Source organism: Pezoporus occidentalis, unplaced genomic scaffold, assembly GCF_034315485.1.
Source record: "Pezoporus occidentalis ecotype Australia unplaced genomic scaffold, CSIRO_AGI_Poc_V1 ctg30, whole genome shotgun sequence".
In the NCBI taxonomy this organism is placed as follows: domain Eukaryota; kingdom Metazoa; phylum Chordata; class Aves; order Psittaciformes; family Psittacidae; genus Pezoporus; species Pezoporus occidentalis.
The window spans coordinates 3,166,580-3,182,846 of NW_026914941.1; the positions used below are offsets into that span (position 1 = coordinate 3,166,580).

At 37.5% G+C, this 16,267-nt stretch overlaps 1 protein-coding gene across 8 annotated transcripts in view; it reads right to left on the reverse strand.

Moving 5' to 3' along the window:
• The window catches only part of PCDH11X (protocadherin 11 X-linked), a 491,669-nt gene that overhangs the window by 412,102 nt on the left and 63,300 nt on the right, over positions 1 to 16,267 (reverse strand). For 7 of the 8 annotated variants that reach the window (XM_062627444.1, XM_062627446.1, XM_062627445.1 and 4 more), the window contains exons 3-4: positions 8,624 to 8,671; positions 3,125 to 5,611 (exon numbers count right to left, since the gene is read on the reverse strand). In XM_062627444.1, the coding sequence (XP_062483428.1) occupies positions 3,125 to 5,611; positions 8,624 to 8,671 (2,535 nt within the window). The remainder of the gene's footprint in view (positions 1 to 3,124; positions 5,612 to 8,623; positions 8,672 to 16,267) is intronic. The other variant, XM_062627447.1, reaches the window with a different exon arrangement.

The following is a 16,267-nucleotide window of genomic DNA, read 5'->3' on the forward strand; positions in this document are numbered from 1 at the left end:
CTCAGCTTCCTGTAGTTCATGATTCAGTGTGTCCCCAGCTGCTTCAGGAGTCTCCGATTCCTTCTCCATTAAAATTTCAGCTGTTGTACTGCTGTATTTATTTTCCCACATGACCACTAAAGAGATATTTTGGGGGTTTTAGTATAAAAACCTTTCCATCTTGTCTTGCACGCTTTTTGAGTACAACTGCTGTAATGACTTTCTGTCATTTTATAGATCACTTAGACAAATTTTGCAGTAAAGCAAAGACATAATTTCCTTTCTTTAAAGACCTGAATCGATACCATTCGGACATACACAAAATTTAGAGCTTCAAAAGAAAACATATATTTTTAGCTCTAACTCAATACTACTTCAAATATCTGAGTAGAAAGCCTTGCATGGATAAAACTAAGAACAGTTAAGATGTGTCACCTCTTAAGAGCAGCATGCAGTAGAAACAGAAAAGTCATCTTCACAGTGAATGTAATCTTTTTTAGCCTCCTTCAGAAAGCTTCTGTTTTGTAAAAGGGAGGCATTACAGTAATTCTTAGTGGTAAAGTAAAATATTTTTACTCACATTAGACATGTTACTTTTATTGATCAAACTAGCACACCTCCCTTGTCAGCTGCCCTCCCTATCTTCCAATTCTCCAGCCTGGCCTTCAGTTTCCTGGTAATTCAGAGCCCGCACAACACAAATGCATCATTAAGCACAAACACCCTGTTAGTCTGTGAGGCTGGAGGGCAGTGGGACAGCACAACAGCTGAACCACTGTGGCAGAAGTTCATTTTTGTTTGCTTTGTTTCTTTACAGGCTAACAGTGACAACTCACCCTGAGTCACCTTTTACAGCCCCACCTGAGAAAACTGTAGAGACTACCACATACAAAACCAGGTTAGAAGGAAGACTGACTTACAAGATCCACTGAGGTTTAAGAAACACTGTACTTGGTTTTACTTATGAAATATAATTCTGCCTTTGCGATCATGGTCCAACACAAAGGATTTAAATCTAATAGCTTTTCTTGCCCAATTTATGTAAATAAATTCATTAACAAAACTACTTTTATTTAATAAGGATAAGAAGTCGAATTCATGTGTTCACAGGTTGATGTTGTTTTCAAATTTGTGTAAAAAGCCCTTGACAGCGAGCAGTTATACTTTCTCCAACAGTGTGATCACTTTCATACAGAAAAATACATGTAAAAGAAGGATAGGCTATAGATTTAACAAAATCAATAGGATCATAGAATCATAGTAACATTAATCTCTTTTTGATATATTCAGTGCATCACATTAATATAATTTCAGGTACAGCTACGTGAAGATAAGCTAGTATCAGGCAATGAGCACTTAAAGAAAGAAAAACACAACTCTATTCTGCTCTTCCAGATAGGAAGCCCCCATCATTGACCTTTAAGGTACAAATAAAAGGAAATGCTCTTTTCCCCAACCAACTTCTGCAGAAGAGAATTGCTTCCATTCTGCTTTAAAAGCCCCTTTGGATGGAGGAACTATGTTAGTGATAACCTAGAGACTTACGAGCTTGCTTTGTTTGCAGCATTACTGCTTGACAGTGTATTTGAGCAGACAATGGAAGAACCTTTCTGGCTCAGAGGAACTGTACCAGAACTCAATTGAAAAATCACTTAGATGAGACCTACAGAAATGCTGAGGAGCATTGCTGTAGCACTAGCCTCCTCAGAGTTATGAGAGTTCAAACATATGAACAAATTGGCAAGAAGCTTTTGTAATGTGTAATTTAAATTAACACCTTCAAATACCTTTAATAGAAAATACTCAAATCTCAAAAAGCTTCATTTTTCAGTGCTGCCATATCTTAGAAATAAGAAATTCTCTCACCCCTCCCCTTCAGTTTTTCTGTTAATGCACCTCAGAAAAAGATGGAAGTTTTCTAAAGCACAGTGATATAGAATATAGCACAGGTTGGTAAGGAAAACAGACAAAACAACCCAACCTGCAATTTTCAAAGATATGATGGCTACTTTGAATGAGCAGCTTTTTTGAGGCACATGTTGTTATCACTTACTACACTATTACCACATTTTTTCATCATGGTAATAAAACAAAGCCCACAGAAAAAAGAATCAAAACCTAGCTAAAGCAAAAAGTCTGACCGGCTCAGTTATGCTGAGGATTTGCTCCCAGGCAATAGTATTAAAATATATTATCAATAATATATTAAATCTCCTGACATTTTTCTTTCATGATTAATTCCTTGACCAATTAAAGCTTAACTAGAAAACTATTTCACTGAAAACTTTGTGGTATGTGAAGAAAGAAGGAAACACGAACAGCAAAGCTTTATTATTAATAATATTGTCCAGAATAAGGACAGTCATTAAATTCCATTTCCAATGACTTAAAGCCTTTCTGTAGTGTCTAGAAGACTAAAATGTACTTTGGTTCTCAATTTATTTTTAAGATGAGGATCCTTTAGACATTTTCTTTGCTGGATGTACTGGATTTCTGAGAAGCTACTATCTGGTTTATCAGGAGAGCAGCATAGAAGTCAGAGCAATTATACTGATGCTTCTCATTTTCCCCTAACTTTGCCTGCCGACTGTGTTACTCCACCAGATTTAAATAGTCCAGTATGCTTCTAGTCTGAAAATGGAACTGAAATTCTCAGAGGAAAATTCTTGCCTGCTTTTGAGAGACCTTGAAGTAAAGCTATGCCCAAATGAAGGCTGCAATTCCAGACTCCATTAATATTAAGAACCACTTATCAGATCCTGTAAGGCTTTATTGCTTTCCACCTGGCCTAGATTACCTCAATTCTTGAGTACAAAATACTACTGAGGACAGCACCATAACCCCTCTGTGCCTTGCAGGGCTGCACGAGTTACTGCAGTGACGCAAGCAGTGCCATGCTGCCATCTGCAGTTAGTAATACCCACCGATGGCATAATTCTCTGCTCGGTGTCCCTACAGCCAACAAACATTTAATTTTTTCTCTTAACACTGATGAATCTTAAATTGTTTACTCTTCAGTGCCTCGATCTAATATGCACTTCTAATCCTTGCAGAAAAGGTTATTTTGCAGTGCTTAGATCTAGAGTTATAGGAATGGCAAAGTAAGAAGGGAAGGAGAAAGAGAACACCTTAAAACCTCCATTACCTGTCTGGTGTGTATGGGTCCTGGGGTCTTGAAGCCTCCTTGACAGCTGCATTCAGAAACACTGTAAGGGTCCGAGCTGCTTGATGAGCACTTGGAAAGTGAGTCACAGCCCACCACAAAGGTGTTATCTAGAGGCAGTTCCTGAATAACATGGTGCTTCTTGGGGGGTACAGGAGTCTCAGGTTTAATTTGAAAGGTGGGCTGTGGAGAAGCAGACTTGTAGTGCTTTGCTAAATCTGGGCTATCAGGCTTAAATGTGGTTGGTGTGGTGGCCCAGTTATACTTTCCCATAGTCTGTTCTTCTAGCTCTACAGGAATGTCTAAAGTGCCATTTATGTGCTCATGGCCAGGATCGTCAGGCTTAGATTCTTCAATAGTCACAAAGTTGAGAAGGAGACTTTTTGGAGAGCGCTTCTTCTTCTTCTTCTTTTTCTTGATCTGCCTATTCTCTTGGTTTGGGGAAACCCATTCACCACTCTGCTTGTTTTTTTGGACAACCTTGTGCCGAGGTGTCTGGCGGCACCGTACTAAAGCAGTAACAAAAATTACCAGAATAACTGTCATAGTGCCTGCAATAATAGCAATGATGATCTTGACATAATCATTGGTTTGTGGGGTTATTTCCCCATCCCCAACATTCTGGCCAACTGGAGTTTCCATGTTCCTGCGCACTAGCTCTTGTACGTAGGAACTGTTGGTGACTGTCTCGTTAACAAATAAATGCACAAGAGCTATAGTGTAAAGAGACTCGGGCTGTCCTAGGTCATTGACTTTTATCACCAGTCTGTGCAAGCCATGATCTGATGTAATTACCTTCTCTTTCAAAGTTATATTGCCTGTTAATTGGTCAATTGTGAACAAGCCCCGTGAGTTCCCACCTATAATGCTATAGCGGAGCTCTGCATTCATTCCTGTGTCATTATCAACTGCAAAGACTTTAGTAACTACAGACCCTGGACTGGCTGATGTTGGAACCAACTCATAGGAATAGTTAGATGAAGGGATAACAAAAACAGGCCTGTTGTCATTTACATCAACAACATTGATGGTCACTTTGGCAGTTGAGGAACGCTGCACTCTTCCTCCATCCACAGCTTTCACCTGGAAAGTATATGACCCCTGCTGTTCCCTATCAAAGGTAATATTAGGTCTTATTACACCAGTAAGTGGATCTATAATGAAATTATCTCTACCATTTAATATAGAGAGAGTAACAGCAGCATTCTCTCCTGAGTCAGCATCTGTAACTGTGATAAGCCCCACTGTGCCATACATGGGTAAATTTTCTGGTACATAGAAATTGTATTCATTGTGTGTGAAAGCAGGGCTGTTATCATTCTGGTCCAGGACAGACACTGTCACAGTAGCATTGGTCTGCAAGGGTGGTATCCCATTATCTTTAGCCAGCACAGTGAAGGAGTACCTGTCTTGCTTTTCTCTATCCAGCTTTCTCACTGCTGTCAGAATACCTGTACGGCGGTCAAGGTTGAAAATAGGGGGTGCATCAGAACCCAGGATATAGCTGATCTCAGCATTGCGCCCACTGTCAGCATCTGTAGCGCTTATCTTGGTTAGCTGAGTACCAGGAGCATTGTTTTCAGGGATGGAAAGACCTATGATAGGCTGTGTAAAAACTGGGGCATTGTCATTCTCATCTTTTATTTTGATGAGGAGCATTGCAGACTGATTTAAGGGAGGTTTCCCTGAATCTGATGCCACTATTTTAATGGCATATTCCCGTGTGGCTTCATAATCTAGAAACGTAGCTGTCTCCAGAAGAAACTGATTATCAAACACGGGCTTTAGCCTAAAAGGAACATCATGATCTGTAAAACAAGTAACTTTTCCATTCAGATCAGCATCCTTGTCCATTACTGTTATCAATGCAATTTTCGTATTAAGGGGAGCCTTTTCAGACAAAAGCACTGTCCCGTTCACTGGATTGATGATGTATCTCGTGTCTATTGATGGGACATTGTCGTTAATATCTGTAACATTAACAGTCACTGTTGCTCTTGATGGAGTTGAACTGCCATCACTTGCCAAAATAGTCAATTTGTGTACAGGAGATTCCTCCCTATCTAGTGGTTCCCTTATAGTGATGAGACCAGTGGTGTTATCTATGGCAAACAGCCTTTTGGCCAAACTGGAGATCTGATTGCTGAAATAGAAGTGAATTTGTGCATTTGAGCCCAGGTCTGCATCAGTGGCATGGAGCTGAGAAACAGAGGTGCCCACTGGGGCGTTTTCTGGGACACTGACTTCAATGTCATTCTCTTTGAAGACTGGGCGATTATCATTCACATCAGTCACTGTGACTTGGAGGATGGCAGTGCTAGATCTTGGAGGGCTTCCACCATCTTCAACTTTAATTTTCATCACATAGGTATCCTTCTGTTCCCTATCCAGGATCTGTTGGACAATCAGTTGAGGCCACTTATCTCCTTCAGGTGTCTCAGTTATATCAAGACCAAACACGTTTTGACCCTACAAGACACAGAAAGAACACACTTTAGCATGACGGTATATGAAGAATAGAGAAATATCTCAGTGTTCTGAAATTTTCACTGAATATATATTTTTATATATATTGTATACAGGAATATACATTTATATTTACCTTTATTTTGCAATATATGGTTTTACTTTAAGCTTCAGGGCCTTAAGAAAGCTTCAGAGCAAACACGGACGAAACAGACACTTTAGAAAAAGGTGGGGAAGGGGGGGAGAGATGGAGGACGTGGTGGTGTGTTTTGGGTTTTTTTAATCAGTTTCTCTATTTCTACAGAAAAGCTATTAAATACCTGGACAGATGGTTCCTCCATTGTATGAGTGAGTACAGAAAGGAGGAATGAAGCCAGAGTTCAGCCACATGCAAAGCAAGATGGCATGCACACAGTGGAGGACTTAAACCAATATTCAATTTCAAGGAAAACAAGAAAAAGAGATTCTGTTTGCGAGCAATGCTGAACATCATTTGAAACTATTAGCATAAGAAACCACCACCATCACTGAAAAGAGGCTTACTACCTAATTCAGGTGTTAGATGGTAAAGGTAAAACTAAGTCCTAAGTTGATTACGAATACACTCTAAAACATCATCAAAGCTATTCGTTTCTTCATCATTATGTATTTTGCATTTGTAGTGAAAAATACGATCCCAGGAAGAAAAAAACAATCTATTCTAATTTCAAAAAATATCACAGAGCTACGAGATCAATCTTTTTCATGGGGTTTGCTGAACACCTAAGACCCCTGGAAGAAATGCTACATATATTGCACAAACAGCTTCTCTCAAAAAACAGCGTTAATAGAAGTAGTCTGCTAAAATACAGATTGGAATCTAGAAGTAGATTCCCTCTTCTGCTGTCTCTTCAGACAAGCAGGGCTTAAGAATATCACAATTATTGTCTCTTCTCATATCTCTCACCCTTCAAAGGAGGAAGGGATTTAAAGGCAGTCTTCCAGCTATATCTTCCCTTCCACAAGGGCAGAGCTAGAATGCAGGCCACTAAAGCTGAATGTATAGGATGAACAGAAAAAGAAGGCATCAATAAAGATGCTGACTAATTAGGATTTTGGTTTTATCTGCCATAGCTGTAATAATGAACAATAGCATCCAGCCTGGTTCTGTTTATTGTGTTTGTCTTTCACCTTCACTTATGTAACTATGCATGTTCAAAAGTGGTTTAAAACACTTCAGACCAAAGTGAAAGAAAGCATTCCCAGTGTGCAAGGCTCTTTATTTCTCATTACTTGCAAAAAAAGATTTGTATTCACTGTACCCTTCTAGCCATCATTAAGGGGAATGCATTCATAGGTCTACTTTGGCGTAAGGCTGCACTCTTTCATTGATTTGTTTCCTCAAAGCCAGAATTTGACCCTACCTAAGTAATCATTTATTTCATGGAAAAGGACTATCCATCCACATTTCAAAAATTACTGTGCCACTTGCACAGTATTCGTGACATTAAGTTGCAACTAGGGACACTCTAAAGCAAACTGGAGCACACTTTGAAACAATAAAACAAATACAGCTTTGGCTTCTTTACCAGAAGTCATATGAAAATATAAGCCTTGCAAATTGTTTTTAAATCAAGATGTATATTTTGCAGCAATTAGGTTAAATCTTAGAATAGTAATTCTCTGCTGATCTCTCCATAAAGGCAGAGTTTCCTCTTCAATCTGGCTAGCAGTTAATTGCAATATATCTCAGAATTACTGAGAAATGACAAATTCTATATTCTATGCTTTAACATAGATTTGCAGAAAAAAAGCAACAGAAGCTGGGGCGGGGGGAAAACCTGTCACCTATCTTTCAGTTCTTTATTTGTACACAAGTTGACAGATGGGCACTGATTATTCAGTCATTAGATCCCACAACTACAACAAACATTTCTTATAGACTTTGAATGCATGCAGCTATACATAAGCATACCCTTTCTGCTTTTCTCTATCAACTATGAGAAAGATGTTTTTCATTATGGCATACAATTTTGATAGAAAATAACAGAGCTTTAGTTCCCCACCACTAGCAGTAAACTCCTAGAGAAACAGAAAAGGCAGCAAAGACCCCTTCCACGTTAATAATTAACAGTTGAGTAATTTCCTATGCTAAAATATTATTCAAGAGTATTTCTTGCTATTCATTACAGGTTTATACATCTTTTTAAACCACAAAAAAAGAAAAAAGTTACACAAAATTATACTTTTGCCGACTTAAAGCAAGTCTATTTCACGTTGCTTAAGGGATAAGGTTGGTGTGACATTATGCTGCATTTTAACAAAGACATTTTCTAAGAATGAAGAATTCCCCCATTCTAAATACTCCAAAAAATAATGAAACCTTCTAGAAACATATTTAAGACTATAAATATCTAATAGTTTTCCTCATGAGCAAATAAATTAAAAAGTAAAATTTCTGAGAGAAGCATGAAGTAAAACCTTCAGGATTAAATTCCTGATGTTGAAGTAAATGGCTTTATGATTGTTAAAACCTCAGTGAAATTTCCAATAGGGTAGCACTGTTATTTGGGCTGAACTGTACCTCAGTCACTACATTATCATAGTGAGCTGAAGGTTTAGTTCACACTAGAAAGGATATGAGTACACAGGAAAATCATTAATAAATAATTAACATTTATATAGTACCTTTTTCCATTAAAATGACTGACTAGTACAAATAATCTGCTATATTATCTCCACAACAATAGAAGGATGGGAGTGAGAAATAAAAAAGGCTGAGTGGTTTTAATCTATAAAAGACAGCTTAGGCAATGTAACCTACCTATTTGAGGCAAAACAAGATTATGCCCATCTCAGAGCCAGGATTTGCTTTACGAGGCTCTAATCCTGATGACAAGATTCTTCATCAGGGAAATATGCAACTGCATTACCCTACTCAATTTTCGTAACATAGTTTTCAGTGGACTCATGGCCAAAGCAGTTTCAGAATTAATAACTGGTTTTCATGTTGAACACTCCCTACTGTGTATTTACCTGATCATTTGTAATGGATCCAAAAGTCCTTTTCGGAGCTGTTTTGGGCTGTCATGTAAATAAAAAAATAAAGAGTTTTTTTAAAAAAAGGAAACATTTAGGTAGATTAATAAATACATAATCAATGACACACGGACACTTAATGTGATAAACTACAAGAGCTTCTAGTACTATGGACAGGACTGCATGTGACAAAGTGCACCTAAAGTCTATACATAACTCTTCTCTAGATATACATATTGCAGTATTACAGTACTTCATACTACCCGTGGGGTATTGACTACCTGGAGATTGTCAAGAAGAACAGGGGAAAAAAACACAGCTTCTAGTTAATGCTCATAATAGTCCACTTGCCCACCAGTAACTTGACAGAAAGTAGTAATTTCTCAAAGAAAAAGGGAAAGGAAAAATATTGTGCTAAATAACCATATAAAAATGACTGCTTGTGATACAAAGCACTCTGAAATTAGACAGTCGATCAGTGATTATTACTTTCTACATTATAAATTATGTGATCATATGTAATAACTATACATTGTTAACTGACAAAGTAGATCCACGGTGTGCTCAATCTTGATTCAAGAAGAGCATTATGAACCTTTCAAGACAGACACAGGAGCTAAGACAGCTCACTGTTGCGTATGTACAACTTCATGCCAAACACAGTACAGGATGTATGTCTTCAGTTCAACTGAATCTTAAAAGTCAAGGGCTAGACAACACACATCTGAAAAACAATTTACTAATGTTCTATAGTAACTCACTTTAACTCATTCTAATGAGCACTGCAACAAGCTATAAGTAATAAGTGTGAACATCAACAACCCTCTTAAAACAAGTTTCATGATTTCCAAAAATCTTATTCTGCCTGAAATCTAGAATAAACAGATTTAGAGTAACTAAATTCCAGCTAACCAAATAAGAATATTGGGAAATAAAATAGAATGCTAAAAAGAGGTAAAAAGAAAAAAAGCTGAAGAAAAAAAAATATCAGCTTCCTATTAGAAAGTAGTTCAGTAATTCGTTAAAGTAATTAATAATGAAAAAATTGGCTGAAATGCAATCTTGTGTCCAAAGAACCCTAAAATCTTTTCAGAAAACCCAGAAAATGCTGCCTGTTTGCTAACAGGTATGTATTTCTGATGTAGCAACATGGAAAATCTTTGCAGGTATCCTGCAAAACTACACGATAGGTTCCAGCCATTGTTTCTTTGCCTGTTTTTGCGAAGACATATGGAACCGCTCCTTATCTGCACTGTTATATCAGCAAAGTGCATAGTAGCATGATTTCAGCTCCTAACAGAGCTACATGTAGAGCTTCTCTACATGTAAAACACTGCCAAAGATTTTCTCTCCATATATACAGCCACATGCAAAACCTTATTCATCCTATGAAACAGACAGAAAGCAAAATGCTGTAGAAGGGATCAATAGAACATAAGGATAATAATAAACCATTTCATGAATAATGAACCATTTCATGCTGGCAAGGATCACTAGAAAGTATAATATGGAATGAAGCAGCAGACAACCAGTGCATTTAATACTGATTTTCTGAAAAAGGTAAAAATGGGTAGGAGTTATACCTAAACACAAAATTACCTCCTTGGAAATACAGATTTAAATTTACTACAAAAAGACTGAAATAGTTTAACAATTTCTTCACTTGAGCCTCCTTAATCCTTTTGCATGATTTGTTCCTTTCTGGAAAGAGTTCTTCTCAATCTTGTCATATTTTAGACCTTGTCAACTTCACTTTCTAAGACAGGAAAAAAATATACATCTAAGACAGACTATTTTTGCATTAAATCTTGGCACCCAATTCTCAGAGTTATTTTTTAGAGCATGTTCATCTCCATTAAGGAAAAACAACTGGAGACAGTAACTATTACATTTGTAATATATCTACTATTTTGCTGTCCTAATTTGTCCAGGCTACACTTAAAGCAAGGCTGAAACTCCATATCTAAATGGTATTAATATTAGTAATCTACAAGCTTTACAAGGAAGAGAACACGAAGAGCTGGAAAGTAGCAATACACACGCTTAACATTTTCAAAACTGCGCCCGGTTTTAAGAGTAACTCTCTTCTTATATCACATCTTTGGTCTGTGAAGTGCTGTTTCAACTTTGGGTTTTTTTTATGGAACCTATCTTCTCTCTTGAATGATGGATTATGATTCAAAACAAAAACTCCACCACACAGAACTTTTCTTCTAATAAAAATTCCTTTCACGTATCTAATGATAGGAGTAATGGTGTACCCACATTACTGCACTAATACGATATAAAAATTACCAAGATAATTGCTTGCAAAAAAGTGGCAGCAGGAACTGGGCTGTCACTTGAATAATCTCCTGCCGTGTATCACAGACATGCAATTATATATTTGAGCAAAATATGCAGCTGCACCACAAAATTTTAAGGAATTTATCTTGACAATACTCCTGCTATATAAATAGTGGTGCCACTATCTAAAGATGGGAAACTGAAGTACAGGGACATGTTATCAGTTGTCCAAGGCTTGTAGCTTGTTTGAAAAAGCCAGACACTTCTGAATTACTAATCATGTTTTAAAGTAAACTTGAGAAAGTAAACTTTAGAAATTTACACTTAAAACAAGTACTCTTTCATTTACAGACACCAAAACAAGAAAGGTCAATAGCTGCAGGTATAGCAATTACAGAAGTAACTTCCCCTCTTAATCTCCCCCATTATACCTGCTCAGAAATACTCAAACAACCTCATGAACAGGAAACTATATTTTTACCACACCTGAAGGTGTTCAGATTAAGATATTAAATACATTCAAACTTTGCTGAAAATGAACTGTCACCTTTCCACAGCTAGATAAAGCTCCAGATACCTGACTTGTCCTTCAGTACCTTCCCTTTGCAGTCACACTATAGACATTCCATTAAAAAAAGAGGATTTATATTAGGCAACAATATGTTCAATTAATGAATTTTGATATTTGCATTATATATGTGTGACAATCACATATTCGCCCATTTCTTAGTTGAGAACATCAACATAACGGAATCAAGTATCTCTAGGAAGAGAGAAATGAGTCCGTGTTGCAGTAATGTAATTCTCTAATGCATCACTGTGCTTTCAGAGTAACAGCTAACAGTTCTGTATTTCTGTTCAGAACAGCTCCTAAATCACAACCTCATTTTGCTTCAACTGCCAAACAAAGTATCCTGGGCTCCTAAATGAACATTTTCAAGTCCTCAGATGAATGCTGACGAGGTGTTACAGCAGTGTGAACCTCTAATGCCCTCCTATTAACTACCTACTCTATAACCAGATCCATACTTTCAGGCAGAAGAAGATCAAAACTGACAGTGACTTGCATAACAAGAACAGAATTCATATACAAGGGTATAGATGTTTCTGAAAATTCCTTTACCCTACATGAGAGACCATCCAGTATCCTCAGCTTTAAGTCATTTCTGTGGAAAATGAGGGTGACAGATACATATGGATTTGGCTTGGGAAAAAAGGAGAAACAAACAAAAAAGTAAACAAACTGAAAACCTCTGTCCTTTGTTAAAGAGGAGTACAAATATTTGCAAACCGTTGCTCATTAAAATAAGATATTGTTATTATCTTATTCCCTCTTATACCCACACACATCTAAGGTGCCCGATTTCTTCAAATACATGGCATCTTCATTAAGACAAATCCATATGCTAACTTTCAGGGCTGTAGTCTTTCCAATAAGTTACTTAGGAAGATCATCTCATTTGATCTGAGGCCCTTTAAGTTCAGCTGGGAGTAAGACAACTGTATGCTCCCTTTATGTTTACACCTTCAGGAAAAAAACGTTGACAGAACTTTCATCTGAATGGCAAGAGTATCTCTCTCTCACACACACACACACACACACACACACGTGCTTCTCTTCAGGGATCCTAGCATCCAGAAACAAAAGGACAATAAATGAGTAAGACAGCATGTTCTCTGGATTTACATCACAAGCACATTTTCACATGCAGAGACCATACTTTAATGTGTGTGTATCACTGCTTTATGAATTTTGACATTAAGAAATACACAGCTTTCATGCAGAAAATTCACAATTCATGTGGGAAAAAAAAAAAATAAAACAGAATGAGAAAAAAACCTACTGTAAGAGTTCACTTCTTTCATTTTGAGTAGACATCCCCAGCTTTCACAAACCAGCTTTAGGAATCATAGGCTTGTTGCCAAAAGCGCTGAAATGAACATGACAGTAAGCCTTGCTAAAGGCCTCCACTCTTTGCAGGGTTTTGTAAGACACAAAGTTTGTGTGGGACATTTAACTACCACAGCATCATTTTTTGCTTCTGAAAGAAATGAAGCTATGCTTCTCCAAATAATAAAAACGGATCCTTTTTATATTATTGCGAGAGAAAAAAAAAAGTAGAACTACCATACTAAACTGTAAAAGTATGTGATATATGTAAGTGCAAGATGCCACTTCACTACACACTGGAAGATAATAAATAATACTGCAATTTCAAAGTAATAAATCAGGGACGGTTGCTGAGAAGACATACAGTATGACAGCAAGCACTAAAAACAGTTCCAGGGAGACCAAATTCTAAAACTCATCAAATGAAAGTCTTTTCACCACAATGATCACAGAATATAGTGGATAAGCCAAAAATGTGTTTTCTGGTGCTGGATTTATCAGGAAGACAACCTGTCTTCTTCTTCCTCCAGTGTTGCCGACTCCTATTTATCTGAATCATCAGAACAAAAGCAAGATAAAAAGAGGTACTCTAAGGCACTACCTCAACAAAAAGGCAATTTGGAAAAAACCCTCATGCTACCTGTGTGTATTCAATGTTCTAGCACATAAACTGTCATGAATTTCTAGTTGACAAGTTCTATTTCAAAACCAGGCTCCCTATAAGTTGTTTGGGAACAAAAATCTTAAAAGTGTAATTGACACATAGGTTTATAAGTAGTTATACTCAAGAATATATTCCTTTCTAAAAACATGAACAAAATTCCAATTTTACTCCAGTTGAATGCGTGTGTGCTATTTCTCAGATTTACAGTCAGTGCTGAAATTGATACAACTGATTTGCAACAAAGTAAATCAAATTACACATATTAAAATGGCATGTTTACATGGGAAACACCAAACACCCCTCATTCCATTCCAGCTTTTCTGCTCAGTTTCTGCCCGCTGTTTATATTCTCTAGTAGCAATTCTGAGTATTGACTATAAATTCTGCCTAACAGGCAGGGATTTTATTCTCCAAGAGCAAAAACAAAGTAAAAGAAAAAAAGAGAACCATAGAACAAAAGAAGCCAATACTTAAGCATGAAGAACACCAACTTCAGGAGGTAAATATAATATCCATCTCCTGTTGCAACAATCTAGGTAAATCCCACCAAGAAACATATATCCTCCAATAAATTATGAACTACCTATCCTCTGAGGCTGAAAGAATGTCTCTCACAAAAACTGCATAGAACAGTTAATCTCAACAGCCAAGTGGATGATAGGGTGTATGCTCACAGGCAAGCTAACACCAGAATAAACAGAACAGCTGAAGTATTACTTAGCAATATGACTGACCCCACAAAACTGTACTATTCCAGAAAAAGCAAGTTAGGCAAAGGTGGTTACTGGGCGAAAATTACTTCAACCATTTGTGTAATCCAAACTAGAGGCAAAAGCAAGCTTTCCCAGCTCTGCATCCACTCAAAGGTCTTCCGAGATTAATTCAACCACTGTCCTAAACCAGATGTTTCCAAATAATAGTACGCATGCTGTTTGTGGTACAGTAAGACTTTATAATACACACAAAGAAATTGGACCTATGGCCTTGTACTTAGTTAAAAATATCACAGGATCACAGAAACCTAAGGGTAGGAAGGGACCCCAAAAGATCATCTAGTCCAACCCTCCTGCAAGAGCAGGGTAACCTAGAGTACATCACACAGGAACTTGTCCAGGCGGGCCTTGAATATCTCTAACGTAGGAGACTCCACAACCCCCCTGGGCAACCTGTTCCAGTGATCTGTCACTCTCACAGTAAAGAAATTTTTCCTGATGTTCACACGGAACCTCCTATGCTCCAGTTTATACCCATTGCCCCTTGTCCTATCACTGGACATCACTGAAAAAAACCTAGTTCCATCATCCTGACACTCACCCTTTACATATTTGTAAACATTGATGAGGTCACCCCTCAGTCTCCTCTTCTCCAAGCTAAAGAGTCCCAGCTCCCTCAGCCTCTCCTCATAAGAGAGATGTTCCACTCCCTTAATCATCTTTGTAGCTCTGCGCTGGACTCTTTCAAGCAATTCCCTCTCCTTCTTGAACTGTGGGGCCCAGAACTGGACACAATATTCCAGATGCAGCCTCACCAAGGCAGAGTAGAGGGGGAGGAGAACCTCTCTTGACCTACTAAATCAACAGCTCTTGACCTACTATATCAACAGCTTTTGGGCAACCAACATGATTTCAGCCACCAAGGTCTCAGTGTGCCAAACAAGAACCGAGAATTCTTCCTAGATTCATCATAACTACTCCACTATGACAACAACCTCAGGTTAAAGAACCACCACAAGGCCCACAGAATTAATCTTGTTATGAGACACTTTCTGACAAAGACAGCATCTCTCAGCTACACACAGGTTGGAACCAGGAAAATGGCTGTAAGAAAGCACCCTCTGGAGATAATATGTTCTCAATAATTCAATGAGAAGCTTAGCCTTTATATTCTTAAGGCATGATACAAAAAAACTGAATCTACGAAAACAAATCTATTCAAAGAAATCAACCTAAAATCCAGTATAAACACGTTAACTCATGTCCACCAGCTACGAAGCTGACCATCAGCAAAGAAACTATACACACCTCAAAACAATTTAACATAAACATTCCCTAAACAATTTTTAACATAGACACAAGACTTAGCCTAAAATCTTAACTTTTACATTTAAGTCCTATTTCTTTATTTTCATGGGTTTAATGTTAATTTTTGATGTGTTTAATGTATTCTTAGGATTTTGCATATTAGTTAAGGGATTAAGCTATGAACAATAATTCAACTTGTTATGCTGACAAATCAGTGAGTTAAATGAACAGCTGATTCTGAATTGAAGATTTTTTCAGGCACACTGCTATTCTTAAAACATGCCTAGGACATTCTATCAACACTACATCTGTGATTAGATGTCAAATTCACAGATACAAAACAAGTACTCTCCAAGAAATGACTGAGTCATTTTGCTCATAGAAATCTGCAGTACTGATCACTACACCAAAGTAGCTTCCATTTGCTACACCGATTCACAATTTAGAGCACCATCTCAAAAACCTGAAGTGACAGTATAAAACAAGTTGCTAAATTTGTGAAGCATTCTACCTACAGAGTCAAAACTCTACTTCCACCCTCAATTAAGTTTATTGTTACTGTAAGAGGTGGCCTACTGTGAATGTATGTGGAATAATCCATCGTAAAATGAAATTAAATCTGGTTTGAGATTCAGCATTATGTCTTGTAACAAAACAGCAAAACCTAGACTAAATTAGTGAACGCAAGTACGGCAGCCGAAATGACCGAGCTTCCAAAAGGGCTGAGCATTATTAAAGTTTTTCCTTATTATGCTCTTAGGCACAATCTGATTAGTTCC